General features: G+C 44.8%; 1 protein-coding gene across 1 annotated transcript; it reads right to left on the minus strand.

The window, feature by feature from the left end:
* Positions 1 to 835: 835 nt before the first annotated feature.
* Positions 836 to 18099, minus strand: LOC115186284 (uncharacterized). The gene is made up of 4 exons (XM_029745957.1): positions 17898 to 18099; positions 1486 to 1612; positions 1205 to 1286; positions 836 to 1076 (listed from the first exon to the last, which is right to left on the minus strand). Exons 1-4 carry the CDS (start codon positions 18097 to 18099, stop codon positions 837 to 839), a joined length of 651 nt encoding a protein of 216 aa, XP_029601817.1. The 3' UTR covers position 836.
* Positions 18100 to 22681: the final 4582 nt, after the last annotated feature.

The raw sequence follows: 22681 nt of genomic DNA on the forward strand, positions 1-22681 counted from the left end.
GTCAACAATCTAAGCCAACCCGTCTGTTTTACCCCATAGTTGTGTACGCATCTGTTTTGTTGCTAAACAACCAACCTGTCTATAGCACACAACCATTAAAAGCATGATGTACTTTTTTTTTGATTCATTTCATTTGAGCTCTCTGGCTAGCCCAAAATGAGAATTCTTAATAACATTTTGCCAACATTTCGCCAGTGTATAAGAACAGTATTTACAGAAATATATTGATTACATCCACACATACTACATAATATCCCCACCCACTTGTCAAATCAAAATGCTAAAATGAAAGGAAAGAGGAGAAAAAAAATATTAATGGTTTGACCTCTCTACTTTTCCAAACCACATCTTTGTCAGTCCTTCCACCTGGTGACAAAACATAATCATTACAAAAGTAAAATGACACATCCTTGAAAAACATTACCAAAACTTGCTTCTATGTACAACTAGAAAATATTCTTATTGAAAATATAAAACCACCAGATACATACAGTACCATCTGACACAGGGCTGTAAAATAAATCATTTACCAAAACTTGATTCAGCACATGAGGAAACAACACCAAAACTACAGTAGTTTCAGTTGAACAAAAGTCCCAGTATCAACATAAAACTTTCAATCTGGATTGAGGAAATGATATAAGAACACATGGCTATATAATGCTGCATGCTATCCCCCACGTTTCTAGCGAAAATTGCTTTGTCACTCACCACCCATAATAGCCTTGACATTGGAGTAAAGCGCTGTATTCTCATCTCTCTGCTGCTGGCTCGTTCTCCTCCTCGTCCATCACTCCACTCCCTTCCCCTCTCCTCCATCTTCATCCCCTTCTTTCTTATTCTCGTTTGATTTTGGCGTACTCTGACTCTGTTGTGGTGGTCTTCTTTTCTGCCTCCTCAGAAGTCTTCTTCAGTTGGGAGTAGTTGATAGTGGCGTAGTGCACATCTTTTGGTTCTTCCCCTTTGGCAGAGTTTCCTGCAGCTCCACTGGTCTGGGGTCCTGTGTTTTCAGCCCCCTCCATCAGCACCACCTGTAGAGGGGTCTGTTCGCCCCGCACAGCCCGTCCTGCATCCGTCTATGGAGTAGATTACAGAAAGCACTGTGTTAGGAATGTTGTTAGCTTGGTGGTCCAAGATCTGTTTATGCTGTCAATGCTAACTGAATGTTTATAAAGCTGAATAAAGAAGGAAACTGGTACTGCACCTGTTGGTCTTCACATGCCACCATCTCCAGGTTCGTTAAAGGGCTTTTGGAGTCTGAGTCCTTTGGGATCCTCTCTTTGCGTCTAGGGAAAATATTATAAATAAAATGTCTCAATAACTATATGTTAGAGGGATTAGCAAGCACCTCCATTACAACATGGTGCAAGGCATTGCAACTTTTGACAATATATCTGATACTCTTGATAGGAAATATGAATTTCTGATGACAATCACCAACACTCATATAACACTAACTGTACTTCAGTAACAGAATGCATGTACCTTTTACATTTCCCTGTCAAACACAGGAAGATACAACAGATGGTGGCTGAGAAGGCTGCACCAATCGCAAATGCAGCAATCAGTGGTGGGTTCAACAGCATAGCCAAGATGTCTTTAGATACTTCCTCTATGAAGAGAACAAAGCATGTATGTTTTCAGAAGCGGCTTGCAACTGTGACATGTTGCAAACACAAACTCACTTGAAAATAAAGTATATAATCAGTTTATCATGGTCATGAAATATAACTGTTGAAGCACAACAAGATGTTGGGTTGTGCAAACAAAGTAAGGTCAGATGATGTAGGCTACTGTCATGACTGTCCTGATCAGGTCAGGGTACAGGAGACCACCACCCTACAGATTATCTCCCAAACCCCCAACAGAGGAGGAGAGATCTAGGGGTCTGAAGATGTGGGGGTTTTATGACACCTCATGCCCATAATACAGAGAAATTCCTTTGTCCTAACAATGGAGAACTGGCCTCAGAACATTAAACATGCAATAAAGGGACTTTGGAACAATGGTTTCCGTCAGCCACAATGGTGGTTATGACGAAAAGTGGAATATTAAAATGTATGTAACTTTTGTATTTGTTTTTAAAGGTTGAGATGACGTTATTATGAAAACATTGTACCTTTAAGAGTTTTCCCAGTATATGCCTGATGTTTATACATTGTACGCTGTTTGGAAAATATCCAAATCAAACAGAATGTTTTGATAAAGATGAAATGTGAAGTTAGTGTCTAAAATCGGATTTTTAGCCAAATCTAAGCCTTGCCCCCTTTACTTGGTCCCCCAGAGAATTGCCCTAAAGGCTGTTACACCCACTTCTGACCCGAGGGTATAAGACAGGAGAGTGAAGAATTAAGATAGAAGACTATTGACCCCAAGCTGCAGCTAAGGTCTAACAAAGTCGACGAACCCCAAAACGAAACACAAGGTTGAAGACAAAGAAATATTTTTCTACACGAGCTACGGACGAGTAACTGTGTCTAAGCGGGTGAATTCAAGCCGAACCACCCAGCCTCCACTCTCCATTGAATCGTGGTATCGACACCATTCGAGCCGAAGCTGTGAGCTCTGAGCTACAGAGCTGTCTGTCCTCAGAAGACCCCTTTCCGATCAAGGGTGAGGATCAGACCACTTAGCCAAGAAGGACACTGACATCGTGAGGACAACCAGAGAGTTGCGCCGGAGAACTGCGTCATTTAGAAGCCTAAACGACCCACGCGGAGCTTCCCACCTGAGAACTCCAACACGTAATTACATCATTATATTCTGACCCATAAGAGCGGCAGTTCGGGGCAAGGCTAGTTAAATAAGCATGGCTGACAAATGAACCCAAATGTATATTTCTCGTGTACTTCCTTTCTTTCTCTCTCTTTAAAATCCCCATTTTGGGTAACAAGCGCCATAGTGTGTTGGCCCGTTATACTAAGTCCTAATCAATAGCTAGACTGTGTTTTGTGTATGTGCATTTTTATCATCATTTTAGCTTGCTAGTAAATAAATAATCAACTAAGATTGGTGTGGTAAATTCAGTGGTAAAGCCCGGGTCCGTGCAGATTCCCGGATTATACGACTTTCAGATTATGAGACTGTAGAGGAAATTGATTAATTTAGCGACTGTTGTAATCGATATTCTGATATCCTTTGAGTTAATTTGGGAAATAGAAACTCAATCAAAACAATGTTCCCATGGTGCCCCAGGTTAATGAGTTAATAATTGCTTGATTCATTGCTTAATTCATTTAATCACGTAATTATAAACCGTTAATCATTCGATGAGCAACAGTCGTCACATTAACTAATACAACGTCACGACATATGGCGCCCCGTGTGAGGAATCTAAGATAGGACTAGGCCGCACTGTTGTGTTATTCCATATCAATTGTGTAGCATATATATACATTCCATTAATAGCTATAGGCAGGACTAGTGCGGGAGAGAATGTGTGTGTCGTTCCATTTGACCCAGATACTGGTCGGGAGAGAACGACCCCTGTTGTATATCTGACCAAAGCCAGTGTGAAGGGGGTCTACTGAATGCTACGAGCTAGGGCATATGTACCAGCCGATGCAGGCATTCTGAGAAATAATACTAGTTGGGCCTAACGTAGTGTTATTTCTGTCGATCGCTTTCAGGAGTGATCTGACTCGGTCATAAGTAATTCCTAGCAGAGGACATATGAGCCAGCCATTACGGAAATTAGAGTAGATATATTCGTTTGACCGAAGCGAAGTTATTATCTCTCTACCTCTCGCGTTGGGTAACGGGGAGAGGTTAAGGGTTGAACGTGAGACGCCACCAAGTAAACCCGTTCCCTTGTTGGAGGGAACATCCCTTGTGCGGCGAGGGGGAAACCCCGCGCAAGGAAAGCTAAGCATTGCGCCAGATGCTAAGCTAACAAAGGGGAGCCGCCATTTTTGTTTTCCTCTTTGTTCATAGTGAATTCCCGCGTTAGACGGGAATCCTGTGTGATCTCAGCTTGGGCTATCCGTAACCTCTGGCGAAGAAACGCCAGTCATTTTTCGTGAAATAAGTCAGGTTACGCTGTACGATATCTAACCAGTCTCAACTGATTGGATATCACTGTCTCATTCAATTTAATATAGATTAAATTGCTACACTACCTGTGCAGGTTGGTTAGGGGAATAATCACACACGAATGTGCCATAACCAATGAGACATTGTTAAACTGTTCCACGTTAACTTAGATATAGCAACTATTTCAGGTTAATTAAAGCTAATTCCTTTAGCCTATACAGGGTTGACTAATCATTCAAATTGATTAATAGATTAAAGCTGTTTTACCAGCTTAATGGTGTTTAGGTAGACTTTTTTAACAGTATTGTAAAATTCTATTTTCACTGGTACCCTGTCGATTTTAGCTTGTGTTAACAGTGACCTCCGGTGGTGAAGAATCACCAGTAATTATTTTTTTAAATAATTCAGGTTATGCTGTACGATATCTAACCAGTCGCAACTGATTGGATATCATTGTCTCGTTCAATTTAATATACATTAAATTGCTACACTACCGCCCAGGTTGGTTATTGGAATAATACGCAAACTAATGTGTACTAACCAATGAGACATAGTTAAACTTTTCAACGTTAACTTAGAGATAGCAACTCTTTCAGGTGAATTAAAATAAAAATTCCCAAATAGCCGATACAGGTTAGATTTATCATTAAAATCGATTTAATCAATTAAACCTGTTTGGCAAGTTCAGTAATAACCAACTCACATTACTGACCCAGTCTTGATGATTCACTGACGTTTACAAACTGAGTTAAATCGTGTTTGCAGCCTCCAACTAAAAACCCCAAACATTACGTAAATTGAAATAACTGACAATCATAATAATGAGCAATCCATCAGATGGGTTTCCACCCATTTCCCCTCTAATCAGTGGACCTTCACCCACGGAAAGATTGATCGCGGACCTCAGCAACGATGCAAATCCTAACTATGCCGAGGGGCTAAAAATGTTAGATTTCAATGCCATAAGCGAGAAAAATGCAGACATTGCGACAGACGCTCTTCAAAATAGACCATCAGGCGGAGGCCTTGTGAAGGTTCTCTCCAGTTTAGCCCTCAACTATGCCCACCAGCAGAGATGGACAGTGCACCAGTACCTCAGTGCCCAGCAGAGGCACGAGCAGGAAGCTGGGGAGTTCAAGGTACAGGTGGAGAGAACCAGGGAGCTGGCATCGAAAGCCGAAAAAGATAAGCTACTGCTAGCTGAGGAACGTGTGTGAGAACAGATAAATTGGAAGATCTGTCTAACACTTATAACAAAGAACGCGAACAAACTCTTGACCAAGTCCGTATTCTAAAAGAACAACTCGGTTTAGCCAAAACTAAATACGATGAAGTCCACGCGAAACTAGATGAATCGGACGAGCTAGCTAGAAAACGGGGCGAGCAAATTGATGCCCTACAAACGGTTGTGAATGAAACCACTCAAAGCAATAATGCTCTATTCCAAAAGCTGCAGACCAAAGACGATCAGTTAATGAACACAATGACCAAGTTGGAGGACAAAACAGCAGAACTCATTGAAGTCGCTGATTTAATGAAGGATGAGAAAGACCAGGTGAGAAAGTTGGAAAATGTGACCTCTAAACAAAAGGAGGACATCGCATCACTGGATCTCTCACTCCACACTCGCGACCTCTCCCTGCAAACCATGACAGATAAGTATGAGGCCGAGCGAAAAAAGGGCGACACCTACGTGTCGAAAATAAACACCCTCAACTCCCAGGTGGACTCTGCGATGCAGCATAACACCACCCTTAGGTATCATCTGGAGGAACTCCAGAACAGTCACGCGCTATCACGGGACAACCAAACCAAGCAACCTAGCTCACATCCGGAGCTAAGAGAACGAGGGAATGTAGATGACAGGAGATTTCAGCCTCTTTCTCTTGGCCATTCGGCCCACAGTGAATTGGGGCCTCCTCGCCAACACAACCACAGCTTGACTTTTCCTCTTGGCCTCTCGGCCGACAATTCTCCACGGGAGAGTGCAGATGCTCCCCGCGCACTTGGCGGGGATCGCCTTGACAAAATCGTCAAAACTTCCGCCTCTTCGACCCCGTTCCGGGAAAGCCAAACGACACTGAGACATTCTTAGCCGACATAGAGGACGCCTTGGATGGCTACCCAAACGCTACGAATGCAGACAGGCTCTATCTTTTGAAGCGAACGTCCAACAGACACGTGACAAGGTTCATCCGTCTACAAGAGCAACACGTGCAAAACGACTATGCTAAACTTGCCACGGTTTTGAAAATAGAATTCAGTGGTTCTGCGACTCGCAAACACGATAGTTCGTTGGCTAACAATATCAGACAAGCTCGAAATGAACACCCACAAGCCTACTATCACCGGCTTCGTTCAGCTTACTTTGGCATGCTCACTGAAACAGGAATGGAAGACCTATTGCCGTTCAAACAACTTTTTCTGTCAAACATGTCTCCCAACTTCATTAACTACTTGGGCCCTACTGCCCACGTCGGGTTGCCAATCTCGACGCTCCGAGAGCTGGCAAGCACCGCTTTTGAAGCATCAAAAGCAAGCCGGGCTAAGAGCCCGGACACCTCGACTTTCGAGCTTAGGCGGGAACCATCACTCGAATTAGAAGGGGCTGCATCAGGGACATATGCTGTAAAAGAGGACGATCAAAGGGGGTGGCTACCAAGTAACCACCACCCCGACAACCACCGCCGTAACAATAGCTACGATGAACGTCCCCAATCTAACAGGTCCCGTAGAGATCAACCTAGCCGACATGCCCCTCCGCCTAACTCTCACAAAGGGTCAGGACACAAGGGTAACAAGCGTAACAAGGGCAACAAAGTGTTCAACAATGATTTAAACGCTAACCGAAATATAGAAGCTCTGATAAAAGATGTACTGCATCGTAAGAAATTTGAGAAAGAGGACAAGGATAAATCCTCATGACTAGGCGTAAAATCGTTGGAAACCGAGTCCGCCGAAATTCATGCAATTCAAGAGGACGCAAACATTTCCATTAACCCCGCCCCCACTCGAATCCCTGTCCAGGTACCGCCCGTTCTAGACACAAGCCCGCAGGTTTGTCTACAGACTTGGACACGGAGGTGGAGATGCACGAGATAAGCAGCTTTGTAACAGATGATTCCTCTACCATTCCGATAGAGGACCCACTGGGTCACGTAGGTAACTTATCTGTCTTGGAAATCGACGCAGATTACAAACCGCTCCGTTCTCCCAACCCACTCCATTTTGTTGGGGATATGACGAGAAAAACCAACTCGAACAGGCCATACCTTAGAAAGTCCTGGAGGACTGTGTGACCTGTCACGCTCTGATAGATTCGGGTTCAACAATTTCCCTCATATCCGAAACCTTGAAGGATTAACTAAAAAGGGCAGTGGACCCAACAAAACGTTGGTTGAAAACGGAACATTGCGATACGAATCTTCGAGGTTTCACTCAAGCTACCTCGCCCCTAACCAAACGTCTCCTACTTAAACTCAACTTCGAAAGCGTGTCACTGATACACCCCGTGTATGTGACTAGCATCGAAATCGAACGAATGCTGATTGGGAGTGATTTAATTGACCGTTTGGTACCACTAATGGATTGGAAAACCAATCAAATCTGGTCACAGATACCTATGCCAACTCCGTTGACTTCGCCGCATTCTTCCAAGGCTACCTGCCATACATTGTGCAACGACGTGGGTCCGACGTCAGCATCTGACGCAAACCCTGTGAACTTGGCCATGAGCCCGCCATTTGTGGCAAAGGACAATGTGAGTTCGACTTGGAACTTAACCGAACATGTGGTTTGCTTGTGCGGCTTGGGTGATTCACCAGCCGACACTTACCCGCCCTCCTCTGATAGGGGGCGTGTGCCTAAACGGCACTAGGGCTGAGGATACCAGGCTGGCCACCTGGTCAGAAAAATCCGCAATCAGTTTGGAAATGTTCAACGAATTTCGAAAACGGCTAACTGCCATCCCCTTGTGCCGAAAACGTTTAGATTTCCACTGGGAGACGACCCCAGACAACACTCACCGCAATAGGGGTGTGTGCGCTATCGATCCGCATTGGAACCAAGGAATTATCCCACTACCTACTGGTTGTCGCGGACCTCCCACATACAGTCTATGTGGGAGCGGACATTTTGGTAAGATTGGGTGTTAAACTTGATACCATACACCAAGTTCTTTGGTCTTTGGCGCAGCCAAACCAACATGCCTTGTCTTTCGACCCGGTGCGAATGGCTTCCGGGCAGACTATTCCTGAAGCTTGCAAGACGATAACTGAGTCCGCCATGTTGATACCGGCAAGAACCACAGAGGTTTCTGTAAGACTGAACCTGGCGCCCGGATACCGGATGGAAGGCACCACTGCGTTCTTCCAACCCTCTCCAAAACTATTCGACTTGGGGCTAACTATCAATGGTAACCCACTGTTGGAACTAACCGCTAGATCCACTTACCTCCTGGTACAAAATCTGACTCAAGCGGATATTTCCATTCCTCGGCACACTCAGCTAGGAACATTGATCGATTACGCCTTCCATGATTTTGAACTAGTTGTTCCTGTGATTGGGCCTCTTCCGTCCTCCCTAGACCTAGATGGCGAGGGAGGTACGCTGTTTACTTGTCAGTCAAAAGCAATAGCACTAACTCCCGTATTGCCACTGGACGACACATCGGCATTCCGGCTGGATGCCGATCCTGACAGCAACCTGTTAATATACTCCATCGTCACGGAGGATGATATTGCGTCTCCTCCTGCATGCGAAGTACACTTGTGAGAAAACAACCGATGACTCTTCCAAAGGTGACATGCCGTCACCACCCGATGAAGACCTGTACAATGTCGCCGAACCATATCCTGGTTTCCATGCACAGGTAATACAACTACTGTCGGAGGCTGATGCTCTTGTCAATGACACTGAACGCCATCAGTTGAGAGAATTGTTTAACAAACACAGTGAGATCTGGTCGACAGACTCGCTGGATTGCGGGGTTACGGGTATCCATGTGGTGCGTATTCCTACGCCACCCGGGAGCAACTCCTACGTTCGTTAGACAATACAAAATCCCGCTCGCAGCATACGCAGCAGTACAAGAGATTATCGATTCCTTATTAGCTAAACGGATAATCAGGGAATGTAACAGTACGTACAGCGCTCCCGTGTGGCCCGTTCTGAAACAAACGGGTAAATGGCGTCTTACCATTGACTATAGACAACTCAACAAACTGGTTCCGTTGTCTCGTTGGCCAATGACACAGCTCGACCAAGAGTTGCCAAAGGTGGCAAACGCCAAGTACTTCTCCACAGTCGACGTGGCAAATGATTTCTGGACCATGACAGTCGACCCGCGTGACCAACACAAGTTGGCTTTCTCTTTCTCGAACAAGCTCTTCACGTTCAATCGTTGCCCATTCGGGTATGCGAACTCCCCCTCAGAGTTCAACATCTTCCTGCACAAGGCGATGCCAGACGCAGCCTCTAGGGGGACGATAATTTACGTGGACGACGTTCTCATGAGAAGTGAGACTTGGTCACATCACCTCAATGAAATGGACCACGTTCTCACCCAACTCGGGACTGCAGGGGCTAAGTTGGCCATCATGAAAGGACAATGGTGCAGGACCAAGGTAAACTACGTTGGGCTTCTGGTGGGTGCCGAGGGCATCCTGCCACAGTCTAACCGAATCCAAGCAGTCCGCAACATCAAAACACCTACAAACCTTCACGAGGTGCGCAGTCTTGGGAGTATGTAATTACTCCCGTCAATTCATCGAAAACTACGCCGACTTGTCAAAACCGTTGACTCACCTTCTTCAGAAAGACACCCCATTTGTTTGGGATGTCACTCACAACGAAGCGGTGGCTTCCTTGAAAAACCTGCTTTGCGAGGCACCCTGCCTGGTATACCCCAACAAAGACAAGACATTATTTTTGGAAGTCGGTTTCTCAGAGCACTGCCTTAGCGCTGGGTTGTACCAAAAATACGACCAAGACAAACGTGTGGTTGCTTACGCGAGCAAAACACTCAACCCCGCCGAACACAAATACTCAGACTGCGAAAAAGCGCTGCTGTCGACAGTCTGGGCGATCAAACACTTCACCAGTTTATGTCGGCGGACAAAAGGTGATCATAGAAACATGTCACCAGCCTGTGACTTTTCTGAAAAGCCAACGAATCCGTGAGGGTGCTGTACACAACAGCAGGATAGCGGCTTGGCTCATGACGCTGCAGAGCCATGATGTAGTAATCAACTACGCAAAAGCAAAGAAGCCTTTGGGCAGTGCTTTGGCGGTGTGTCAACACTGTGGTGACGATGAAACCGATCCGGACCAACCCCGCGTGACATCGCTCCGCCATTGCCTTCGAACCATCACTATTTCGAAGAGAACGTGTGTCTCGACATGCCGATGGCATTTGTAGATGGCTGTTCTTACCGCCATCTAGACCACTTGCAAGCTGGGGTGGGATTGGTATGGCACAACGACATTCCGTGCAAACCACTTCAATTTCAGCTTGGCAACAAGACCAGCCAGTTTGCAGAAGGGCTGTGGCGTGCTGATCACCCTGCAAACAGCGGTGAAACACGGATTGGCAGAACTGCCGATCTGCACCGACTCTAACTACGCGAGACTCACCTTCTTATGCCACTTGCCGTTTGGAAACAAAAGCACATGACTACTTCAAGTGGTAAAGAGGTGAAAAACAAAGAGCTCATTCTAGCTTGTGATGATCTCATCACCAAACACGACATACAGGTGTATTGGAAGAAAGTCAAGGGACACTCCAAATCACTGGTCGTGACAAACTTGGCAACGACCATGCTGACAGCATGGCGAAATCTGGTGCAATTCACGGCACCCCTTGGGTGTTTGCTGCTCGAGACGAAAAACCCACTGAGGAAGCTATGGTGTCTGCGGTAACGCGTAGCCATGTAGCACCACGGAAAACGTCGTCGCACAAACATAATGTGTTGCTAACGCATTCATTCATGAATGGCGACCTGGTAGCAATGCAACACCAAGATGAGTCCCTCGCCATTTGATGGCATTCCTGTCGGATCCTGTCAACCACCCAGTGTCCGAACTGGCTTTGGCAGGTTCACAGACTTGCGTTCGCTGTACGCAACTAAACAGCACCTCACACTTGTAGATGACCTATTGGTGTATGTTTCAGAAACCGACACCGCTCGAAGGTGGGTGGTTCCTAAAACACAGAGGGGGATAATGATAGCTCATGCCCACGACGAGCCATGTGGAGGCCATAGGGGGGTCAAGGCTACATGTGAAACATTGCGACAGGTGGCCTATGGCCTCCACATGGAACAAGACGTGGCACGATACGTGAGGGGGTGTCTAGTTTGCTGCCAGTTTCAACCCACCAAGCCACTTCACAGAGCACCCCTGCAACGCAAGGGTGTGTCTTACCCCTGGAGCTCGATCCAGATCGACTGGGTCGGCCCAGTTGCCAGGTCTGCCAGAGGCAACAAGTACCTCCTCACAGTGACTTGCGCATTCACAAAGTGGGTGGAGTGCCTGCCGGCGACCAATGACACAGCGGAAACCACTGCCGTTCTTTTGCTAAACCACGTTTTCAGTCGTTTCGGCCTGCCAGGAGAAACCGTGGACAGCGACAGAGGAACCCACTTTTCGGCAGCTGTAATGACCGAACTGTGGAAGCTCCTGGGAGTCAAAGCTAAACTCCACATCGCGTGCCACCCTAGGAGCTCGGGGGGGGTAGACCAGAGCAAACATCAATTGTCAGAATCTTGAGGAAATATGTGGCAGCCAACCACAAAGATTGGGACCTCAAACTCCATTGGTACTGATGGCAATCAGAGCCACACGCAACAAGTCTACGGGAATGACACCCTTTGAGATGATGACGGGCCGGCAAATTACCTTCCTCTGCATCTCCTGTACCAACCGGGAGATGTCGCCGCAGCCACCGCCTACACGGCTCATCAATACGTGACCGACTTGCGGAACCATCTCCAGACTACCTTTGCGTACGCTCAAGGACAATTGGAAAGAAGGCAGAAGGTGACAAGACCTATTACGACAAAAAAGCCTCACACCAGGTGTTCGAGGTCGGAGATAAGGTGTGATACTACATATACACCAACCCGCGGGCGTTGCAACAAAGTTCCTGCCCCACTGGACGGGGCCACACGAGATTGTGGTGAAGCTATCACCTGTAGCTTACCAGATCAAAATCAGCAAAGGTCACACAAAAGTCACATTAAAGTGGGTCCACCGGAACCAAATCAAGTTGTACACTCCCCCATGGGAATAGAAGGGGTGCTAGCCAGCACCGAATAGATAAAAACCCTAGGAAAAAACCAGAGGTACTAAGAAAATTCTAACCTGTCTGGGCTAGGGGGCAGTATTGAGAATTTTGGAAAAAATATGTTCCCATTTTTAACTGCCTCTACACACCAACTCAGAAGCTAGAATATGCATATTATTGTTCAGGTTTGGATAGAAAACACTCTGAATTTTCTAAAACTGTTGAATGGTGTCTGTGAGTATAACAGAACTCCTATGGCAGGCAAAAACCTGACAAGGTTCAAGCAGGAAGTACCCTGTCTGACAAGGAGTCGTGCGTCTTGCATTTTTTATTGAAAAGTAAGGATCTTAGCTGTAACGTGACAATTCCCAGGGCTCCAATAGGCTCTCAGAACCCGCGAAAAACCTGAAGGTTTACGAGGGAGCCTCAGGCTGAAACACTTATCACCTTTTGTAAGTGGCTGCTCCGAGGACCTTTGAATGAGGCGCGTGCACGAGTCGTTCTGAGGAGAAATTTTATTCGGCTGTTAGGCTCAATGCATACTCCCGGTCGGAATATTATCACTAATCTACGAGTTAAATGGCATAAAAATTGGTTTTAAACAGCGGTTGACATGCTTCGAAGTACGGTAATGGATATTTAGACATTTTGACACGCCAATGCGCCATGCGCAGGACGTGAAGAAGCATTCTAGAACTCACGAACAAAACGTCGCTGTTTGGATATAACGATGGATTATTTGGGACCAAACCAACATTGTTATGAAGTAGAAGTCCTGTGGCAGTGTATTCTGATGAAGAACAAGCAAGGTAAGAACATTTTTTTATAGGAAAGTGATTTTGGTGGAGGCTGACCTGGGGGGTATCTAAATAGCTAGCCCTGTAATGCCGGGCTATGTACTTAGTTATTGCAAAATGCTTCATCCGAAAAGCTATTTTAAAATCGGACATATCGAGTGCATAGAGGAGTAATGTATCTATAATTCTTAAAAATAATTGTTATGCTTTTTGTGAACGTTATCGTGAGTAATTTAGCAAAACTGTTAGTAAATTCAACGGAAGTTTGCGGGGGTTATGCTTTTTCTGAACGTCACATGCTAATGCAAAAAGCTGTTTTTTGATATAAATATGAACTTGATTGAACAGACATGCATGTTGTAAACACAATGTCCTAGGTGTGTCATCTGATGAAGATCATCAAAGGTTAGTGCTGCATTTAGCTGTGGTTTGGGTTTATGTGACATGATATGCTAGCTTGAAAATGGCTGTCTGATTTTTTTGGCTGGGCACTCTGCTGACATAATCTAATGTTTTGCTTTCGTTGTAAAGCCTTTTTGAAATCGGACAGTGGGGTTAGATTAACGAGATCTTGTCTTTAAATAGCTGTAAAATAGTCATATGTTTGAGAAATTGAAGTAATAGTATTCTAACGATTCAAAATCGCGCCACTGGAATTTCAGTAGCTGTTACGTAGGTGGGACGAAATCGTCCCACATACCCCAGAGAGGTAAGTACCCTCAGCTGATCCCTTCCAGGAGACCAGTACGTTGCACCTAATATCATTTATTCTCTTCCCAGCTACCAGATATACATCTGTTGTCACTAGTGATATCGTCCTGCGCTGTACTGATTAAAAAAGAAAAACAGAAAAATAGTTGTCAAACAATTTTTGTTTACGAATACAAATAACTGAAATAATCCAACAATCTCTGATTATGCGTTTCTGTAGCATGGAGTTCCTTTGGATGATCCTGACACTCGGGCCCTGGTCAAAACCAACCCAGCAGACGTAATCACGAACGGACCCCTACGGGAATCGTTCTCCGCGACGATCCAGGACTCCTCATAACTAACTGCAGAGTACACACGCAGAGGGTATATGTCCGCCTAGAGGCAGAGAATGTGTACCGCCAACACATTCCACCTGCGGCGCATTTGAGTTGGGCCGGGGCTGAGGGACCAGCCAGGCAATTAAGCACGCCAGCTAGACACTGCCCATATGTTGGCCCAACTCCAAAAGTTCACAGTAACCCAGTCAGAACTAGCTGAGCCAGGCGAGGAGAAAGACGATTCGTCGGGGCGCTACTATCGATAGGGGCAGCCGTAGGGTCACTATTTGCCCTAGGTACCACTGCCGTCAACGCAGTCAGTCTAGCCACAGTCAAGAGGAATGTTAGGGAGATTACTGAAGAGATGCCACTTATCCAGCAGCAGATGAAGGCACAGGCCCTTAGGTTGCAACATGTGGGAAAGTCTCCAGGACACTATTCTGGTGGTCAACACACACGCTCTCCTGAACAAAACTTCCTGTCTGTAGGAAAGCTAGCAGAGGTCAGACATGACTATGCCCATGTCCAATTGGTTCGATTGTTACTGGAGGATTTCTCCGTGAAGTTAGCTCTTCTATGGACCACTTGGCCATGATAGAATCCCCTCATATCTATGCCCTCTCAATGGTGCACGGACATATTGACTCAGCTACTTCAACCACACTAAGGCCGTTACAATCCCATTTGGCCTATAGTCTGGGGTCGGCCATCCCAATACACGTGATGTTGATCGTAATGAAGTGGGTTTTCTACTGACGCTGCGGTTGTTGAACGAAACGGTTCTCAATGTAGGATTTTGGCGCGACAGTACCCACGTAAGATTGCCACGCCCCCAGTTGTAGCTTACCAGGAAAACAACCCAGATTTCTATCTCACCCTAACCCAGATTTCTATCTCACCCCTAACTGCTAATGTGTACTCTAACCAAAGATGTCCACTACCTTTGTCCTAGCAAAACCATTTGTCAGGGATAACACTGAGCGTCTTTGTGGTATTAAAGCTATCACCAGCGAAGAACGCTGTAGAGCCAAACTAACAGCCAGGGATGGGGCCACCACACACAGTGGAGGTGGTAGGGAACCGATGGTTGGTCAACACACCGTTCGCGTCCGCCACTATGACTTACGAACGCCATGACTCCATCACCCAATGAACCTCCCCAACCAGACTGTTTTTGTACGGTACCAGAGGGGGCGATTATTCACGTAGACGACCTCGCTCTATACCACCTTCCCGACGCCGGATAGACACAGAGATTGAAATGCCGGACGCTTTTGCTAAACGTTCCCTTGAGTTACCACAAGCCATTCAATACCAAATCCAGTACGAGGGACCCATGACTGTCGATCTTAGCATACTGGATGAGGCACTATTAGTCGACCGACGACTACAGACCAAAAGATTGGTCTGTCGCCCGCCTCTTGGACGGTGCCGGACAGTATCCTGACTGTTACCATGATCCTTGGTCTCATTTCCCTTGGCGTGTGCACCTACTACGTACACAGGCGCACACGTGCAATGGAAGACCTAATGAGGTCTTATACTAGGATCACCGTGGACGGAAGCGATCCCGATTTTTGGAAAGGTGGCAATGGATCCGGAAACCCTCTTACAGGGCCCAGTCCCAGCCTCCTCTCCGAACCCGCTAGGTCAGCCCAGTAATGTCCCTAATGTAAGCTTTGGCCTTCGGGGCCAAGTTTTTCCAAGTGCCTTAACTACCCACCTGCAAGTAGGATCAACCTAGACATGACATTAGAGACAATGCCATGATAGAGCTATTTAGCCAAGCCTTGGACATATATAGAACTAGTCCATATTAGATGATTAAGGTGTGGTAGACATATTTTGTATACTTTTATGTTTTTATTCCAATTTTTCGTTTCATTACCTTTGACACTTAGGAAGCCTTAGAGCCAAGACACCGCTCGTTTGGGGAGGAAATGTAATGATGTATTGCCTGAGTGTTGTGCGTTATTAACGTCTGCCAAGTTACTGCCTAGGTCCACTAACCGGGATAACCGGACGACGGGCCGGAACACAGAGCCGCTGCCAGACCTCCTTGATCCATTCTGGTGGTGATCCACAGCTTGCGGAAAGCCTACCAGGGGGAACCACTAAAGGGGGGGGGCTGCTCTGATGATCCACACAGACCAGGACATCCGATGGTCATTCTTATGGTGGGTTGCAACATGCAGAATCATTCCAAGTTGAACCTACCAGAGGGGGACTGTCATGACTGTCCTGATCAGGTCAGGGTACAGGAGACCACCACCCTACAGATTATCTCCCAAACCCCCAACAGAGGAGGAGAGATCTAGGGGTCTGAAGATGTGGGGGTTTTATGACACCTCATGCCCATAATACAGAGAAATTCCTTTGTCCTAACAATGGAGAACTGGCCTCAGAACATTAAACATGCAATAAAGGGACTTTGGAACAATGGTTTCCGTCAGCCACAATGGTGGTTATGACGAAAAGTGGAATATTAAAATTTATGTAACTTTTGTTTGTTTTTAAAGGTTAAGAGATGACGTTATTATGAAAACATTGTACCTTTAAGAGTTTTCCCAGTATATGCCTGATGTTTATACATTGTACGCTGTTTGGAAAATATCCAAATCAAACAGAATGTTTGATAAAGATGAAATGTGAAGTTAGTGTCTAAAATCGGATTTTTAGCCAAATCTAAGCCTTGCCCCACTTTACTTGGTCCGCCCAGAGAATTGCCCTAAAGGCTGTTACACCCACTTCTGACCCGAGGGTATAAGACAGGAGAGTGAAGAATTAAGATAGAAGACTATTGACCCCAAGCTGCAGCTAAGGTCTAACAAAGTCGACGAACCCCAAAACGAAACACAAGGTTGAAGACAAAGAAATATTTTCTACACGAGCTACGGACGAGTAAGCTGTGTCTAAGCGGGTGAATTCAAGCCGAACCACCCAGCCTCCACTCTCCATTGAATCGTGGTATCGACACCATTCGAGCCGAAGCTGTGAGCTCTGAGCTACAGAGCTGTCTGTCCTCAGAAGACCCCTTTCCGATCAAGGGTGAGGATCAGACCACTTAGCCAAGAAGGACACTGACATCGTGAGGACAACCAGAGAGTTGCGCCGGAGAACTGCGTCATTTAGAAGCCTAAACGACCCACGCGGAGCTTCCCACCTGAGAACTCCAACACGTAATTACATCATTATATTCTGACCCAATAGCGGCAGTTCGGGGCAAGGCTAGTTAAATAAGCATGGCTGACAAATGGAACCCAAATGTATATTTCTCTCGTTACTCCTTTCTTTCTCTCTCTTTAAAATCCCCATTTTGGGTAACAAGCGCCATAGTGTGTTGGCCCGTTATACTAAGTCCTAATCAATAGCTAGACTGTGTTTTGTGTATGTGCATTTTTATCATCATTTTAGCTTGCTAGTAAATAAATAATCAACTAAGATTGGTGTGGTAAATTCAGTGGTAAAGCCCGGGTCCGTGCAGATTCCCGGATTATACGACTTTCAGATTATGAGACTGTAGAGGAAATTGATTAATTTAGCGACTGTTGTAATCGATATTCTGATATCCTTTGAGTTAATTTGGGAAATAGAAACTCAATCAAAACAATGTTCCCATGGTGCCCCAGGTTAATGAGTTAATAATTGCTTGATTCATTGCTTAATTCATTTAATCACGTAATTATAAACCGTTAATCATTCGATGAGCAACAGTCGTCACATTAACTAATACAACGTCACGACACTACTTACGAGTCACATTCAAAGTCACTGTCTCCTCAGTGGTGATGTTCCCTTTGAATGTCACTTGGCACGTGACCTTGGTGGTGTGGTGCTGAGCTGAAGGTGTGAAGGTCAAAGTTGAGAAGTGGGTTGTAGTGACGCTGGTCAGCCTCTCTCTTTGTATAGTGGTGTTATCTCTGAGCTCAGTGATGTTGTCTCCTGTCCTCTCCATGTCCATGTGATGTTAGGAGGAGTTCCAGAGCAGATCCCTGGGGCAGTGCAGGTCAGAGTAGCTGGTTCTCCCTCTGTCAGAGGAGGAGTCAACACTGAGGGCTTCTGGGTCAGAGCTGGAGACAGGATATAGAAACACAGACTGAGGTCTAAATTCAATCAGGATCGTGGAAGATTCGCACAACAGCGTGATTTACATTTAGAGACAATGTTCCCGTATTCATGGTAAATGCACATGTCGGCTCAATAGGAATTTGCCTTTACATTTAAGTCACGCTATAACATGGATTTTGTATCCATGTAGAAACCTGCAGAAACATATACTCATATAAAGTATGAAATCATAGAGCCGGTTTAGAAAAAGAAACACTTTGAAATGGGAGACTTGGGAAATCTTGGGCTTTGTAAATTGGATACGTATGCTGCAGTCAGTGTACATGATTAATTACACTAAAGTAATACTCATGTCACTGTAACAACAGTAATAGTAATGCTGCACCTTTCACTGCAATTTTTATTTTCTCTCGGAATGTAGATTTATTTTTTTTTCCACTTTTAAATGTTCCGGACAGTCTTAGTTGATAGTCTCCAGCATCAGTCTTAGTGATGTCGTTGATGATCATACTGCAGTTCTTCTTTGTCAGGTCTGTTTCCAGTAGGGACGCTCGCCTTCTATAACCCTCCTGAGCTTTAGATGGATTTCTTGAGTGGAAATAGAGTCAATTTCGACTTTAATACTACAGCGTGCATCAGGGCATTTAAACCATATTGCTATGCGAGGAATGAAGTCATCAGGGTGAGTGAACGAACATGGAATAACAGCACATAGTCCAGTCTGTGGTGTTATCTCTGCTGGACTGAAGGTGATGTTGTATGCTGCTGCAGGGGCCTCATCTGATGAAGGGAAATTAATACAGTCATGAGTAATACAAGAAGCACTGAAACTACTTCACTTGTTCGTCAAAAATTGTTATGAGATAGTATCTGTTGGGATGTATGCCATGTGTGTATTAACAATAGTAGTGATAAAGGGGACCTTACTTTTGCACGTGACTCTCTCTGTCAGAGAGAGAAGTAGAGCTGCCCAGATGAGGACCCACATCCTTCCTCTACTGCCTCGATGAGTCAATCACAGCACCGGGGTCTCTCTCCTCTTTCTCTAATGGTCACTATCTCTGTCTGTGTCTACTGGTCTGGAGCACAAGACGAGTGTGAAATAGAATATGAAATGGTGTTGTGATAATAACATATAGCAATACACATATTAATATTTCATTACACCTTTATGAGTGCTACAGTGGCATTCATAACAACCTTCTTAGCACTTTTATTCAACTAAGATATATTTTGCTGTAACGCCTAGAGAGAAAGTCAAAGAAACATTTATGGTAACAGTTCATATGAATGCCTTTTTCTATTGCTCATAAATATATTTAACTGCATTCATAAATATGTATTTCTATTCTATTTAAAGCCTTATGAAGCAATGTGTTGTAATTCCATAAATGAATAATATTACCATTATATTACATAGCCATAATCAAGTTTTAACAGTCCTTCAATGTAACGAGTCAAAATATTTAATGGTTTAATAGCTTGTCTGTTGATCCATGCAGAGAATAAGACTGAATCAGCACATTACCTCTCTCTGTGTGCTCTCTCTTCCTGTTGACTGTGAGCTCTTTGTGAGACTCTGATGGGTGTGAACTGTCACTTCATGTCCCCAGTCTGTTACTCCACCCTCTAACCTGGTGCTGCAATCCAGGACGTCCCTCTGTACTGCATACCACCCAGCCATACTGTACTGTATCTAGACCATAATCAACCCAAACACATCAACCAACCCAAAACACCACCAATCCACACTTATCAACCAACCTTGATCAACATTGAAATCCTCTTGCCTTGTATATTCAGATGAAGCTTTATTTCACTATAAGAACATTTCTATAAGATTTCTATAAGAAAATGTGTACATATTTCAAGATTGGCTGTTTGTAACATGTGCATGTGAATATAGAGAATGCCTTGCATTGGATAGAGATAAGCTGGCAATAGTCTCACTGTTTTTGATGCCCTCTGTGGTCTGAGAAATTAAGCCCTGTCCCCAATATGAAAGATCTGCTGCAAAAAGGGTACTGCCATATCTCTGTAGTAACTGACATAGTAACTATAGTCAGTATAGTGTGCTAAATGCACTTATTATGGGCGACAGGTAGCTTAGCAGTTAAGAGTGTTGGGCCAGTAACCGAAAGTTTACTGGTTTGAATCTAAGGGGCCGGCAAAGGGTAAGAATATGCAGGTAGGGTAGGGTTAAATGCAGAAGGCACATTTCGGTTGAATGCGTTCAGCTGTGCAACTGACTAGGTAATCCCTTTATTATCAACATTAGAGGCTACTGGGTTGTATTCAATATATTTTTGTGTTGGTGTTATACCACAATCTTTCACATATACTGACATATCAGACCCACTTTGGAAGAGTGATGATTCCTCTTTCACCGTTACATTATGTTGACCTAATAACAAGAAGACATGGTAATAATGCAACTGATCACAGCCTGAAATGGAAGAAATTGGTGACAACAACGCCTGATACTTTATCAATAATATGTAAACTGTCAGATGAATTTCAGTGTCAATTTGTGTAGATGTAATGGAAGTGCATGTAGTCGTAAATAGTTTAGTTCCTCTTCACACTTTGAGACTGTGATATTTGCTATATTATTTAGGTCGGGTGTTACTTCCCAGAAATACTTACATTTAAACTCTACACCATGTTCCTTGAAATATACAGTGCCTTCGGAAAGTATTCAGACCCCTTAGCTTTTTCCACATTTTGTTACATTACAGCCTTATTCTAAAAAGGTTTAAATAAATAAAAAATGTCATACATCTGCACACAATACCCCACAATGACAAAGGAAAAAAAATGTTTTATTCAATGTTTGCAAATGTATTAAAACAGAAAACAGAAAACAGAAATACCTTATTTCAATAAGTATTCAGACCCTTTGCTATGAGACTCGAAATTGAGCTCAGGTGTATCCTGCTTCCATTGATCATCCTTGAGATTTTTTTCCAACTTGATTGGAGTGTGGTAAATTCAATTGATTGGACATGATTTGGAAAGGCACACACCTGTCTATGTAAGGTCCCATAGTTGATGGCACATGTCAGAGCAAAAACTAAGCCATGAGGTCGAAGGAATTGATGGTAGAGCTCCGAGACAGGATTGTTTCAAGGCACAGATCTGGGGAAGGGTACCAAAAGATGTATGCAGCATTGAAGGTCCCAAAGAACAGTGGCCTACATCAGTCTTAATTGGAAGAAGTTTGGAAACACCATGACTACCTAGAGCTGGCCACCCGGTCAAACTGAGCAATCTGGGGAGAAGGGCAAGATTCTCTAGTGTGATCAAATCAAGATTTAACGTCTGGAGGAAAGCATGGTGGTAAGTGCATCATGCTGTGGTGATGTTTTTTAGCGGCAGGGACTGTGAGAATAGTCAGGATCGAGGGAAAAATGAACGGATCAAACTACAGAGAGATCCTTGATGAAAACCTACTTCAGAGCGCTCAGGACGTCAGACTGGGGGGAAGGTTCACCTTCCAACAGTACAATGACACTGAGCACACAGCCAAGAGAACGCACGAGTGGCTTCGGGATAAGTCTCTGAATATCCCTGAGTGACCCAGCCAGAGCCCTGACTTGAACCTCATCTAACATCTCTGGAGAGACCCTAAAATAGCTGTGCAGCGATGCTCCCCATCCAACCTGACAGAGCTTGTGAGGCTCTGCAGAGAAGAATGGGAGAAACTCCCCATTTACAGATGTGTCAACCTTGTAGCTTCATACCCAAGAAGACTCTAGGCATGTCATCGCTGTAAAAGGTGCTAATCAGATGGCGCCGGAGGGGATGGCTGCCGTTTTATGGGCTCATAACTAACCATGCTTTTATGTTTGTTTTTTCGCATTGTTTGTAACTTTTTTGTACATAATGTTGCTGCTACCATCTCTTATGGCCGAAAAGAGCTTCTGGACATCAGAACAGCGATTACTCACCTTGAACTGGACAAATCATTTTTCTTTAATGAGTCGGACGAGATGGATTTACTCCAGACACCTGACAAGGCCCTCATCCCGTCATTCGCAGGAGAAAGAGGCGGAGATATCGCAGATGGAGGTCAGGGTGCCTTGTAAGGTTGCGGCGATGAGTGGCTAATCTGCCTTTACCATCGGTACTATTGGCCAACGTACAATTATTGGATAATAAAGTGGACAAACTACAAGCACATGAATAACATACAGCTGGCGGGTTATACACTGTATCGGCAGGAAAGAACAGCAGCCTCTGGTAAGACACGGGGTGTGGGTCTATGTATATTTGTAAACAACAGCTGGTGCACGATATCTAAGGAAGTTTCAAGGCTTTACTCGCCTGAGACCACCTTTACGCTGTAGACACACAGAGACGCGAACAAAGCTCTCCCTCACCCTCCATTTGGCAAATCTGACAGTAATTCTTTCTTCCTGATTCCTGCTTACAAGTAAAAACTAAAGCAGGAAGCACCAGTGACTCGG

This window comes from Salmo trutta, unplaced genomic scaffold (genome assembly GCF_901001165.1).
Source record: "Salmo trutta unplaced genomic scaffold, fSalTru1.1, whole genome shotgun sequence".
NCBI lineage: Eukaryota > Metazoa > Chordata > Actinopteri > Salmoniformes > Salmonidae > Salmo > Salmo trutta.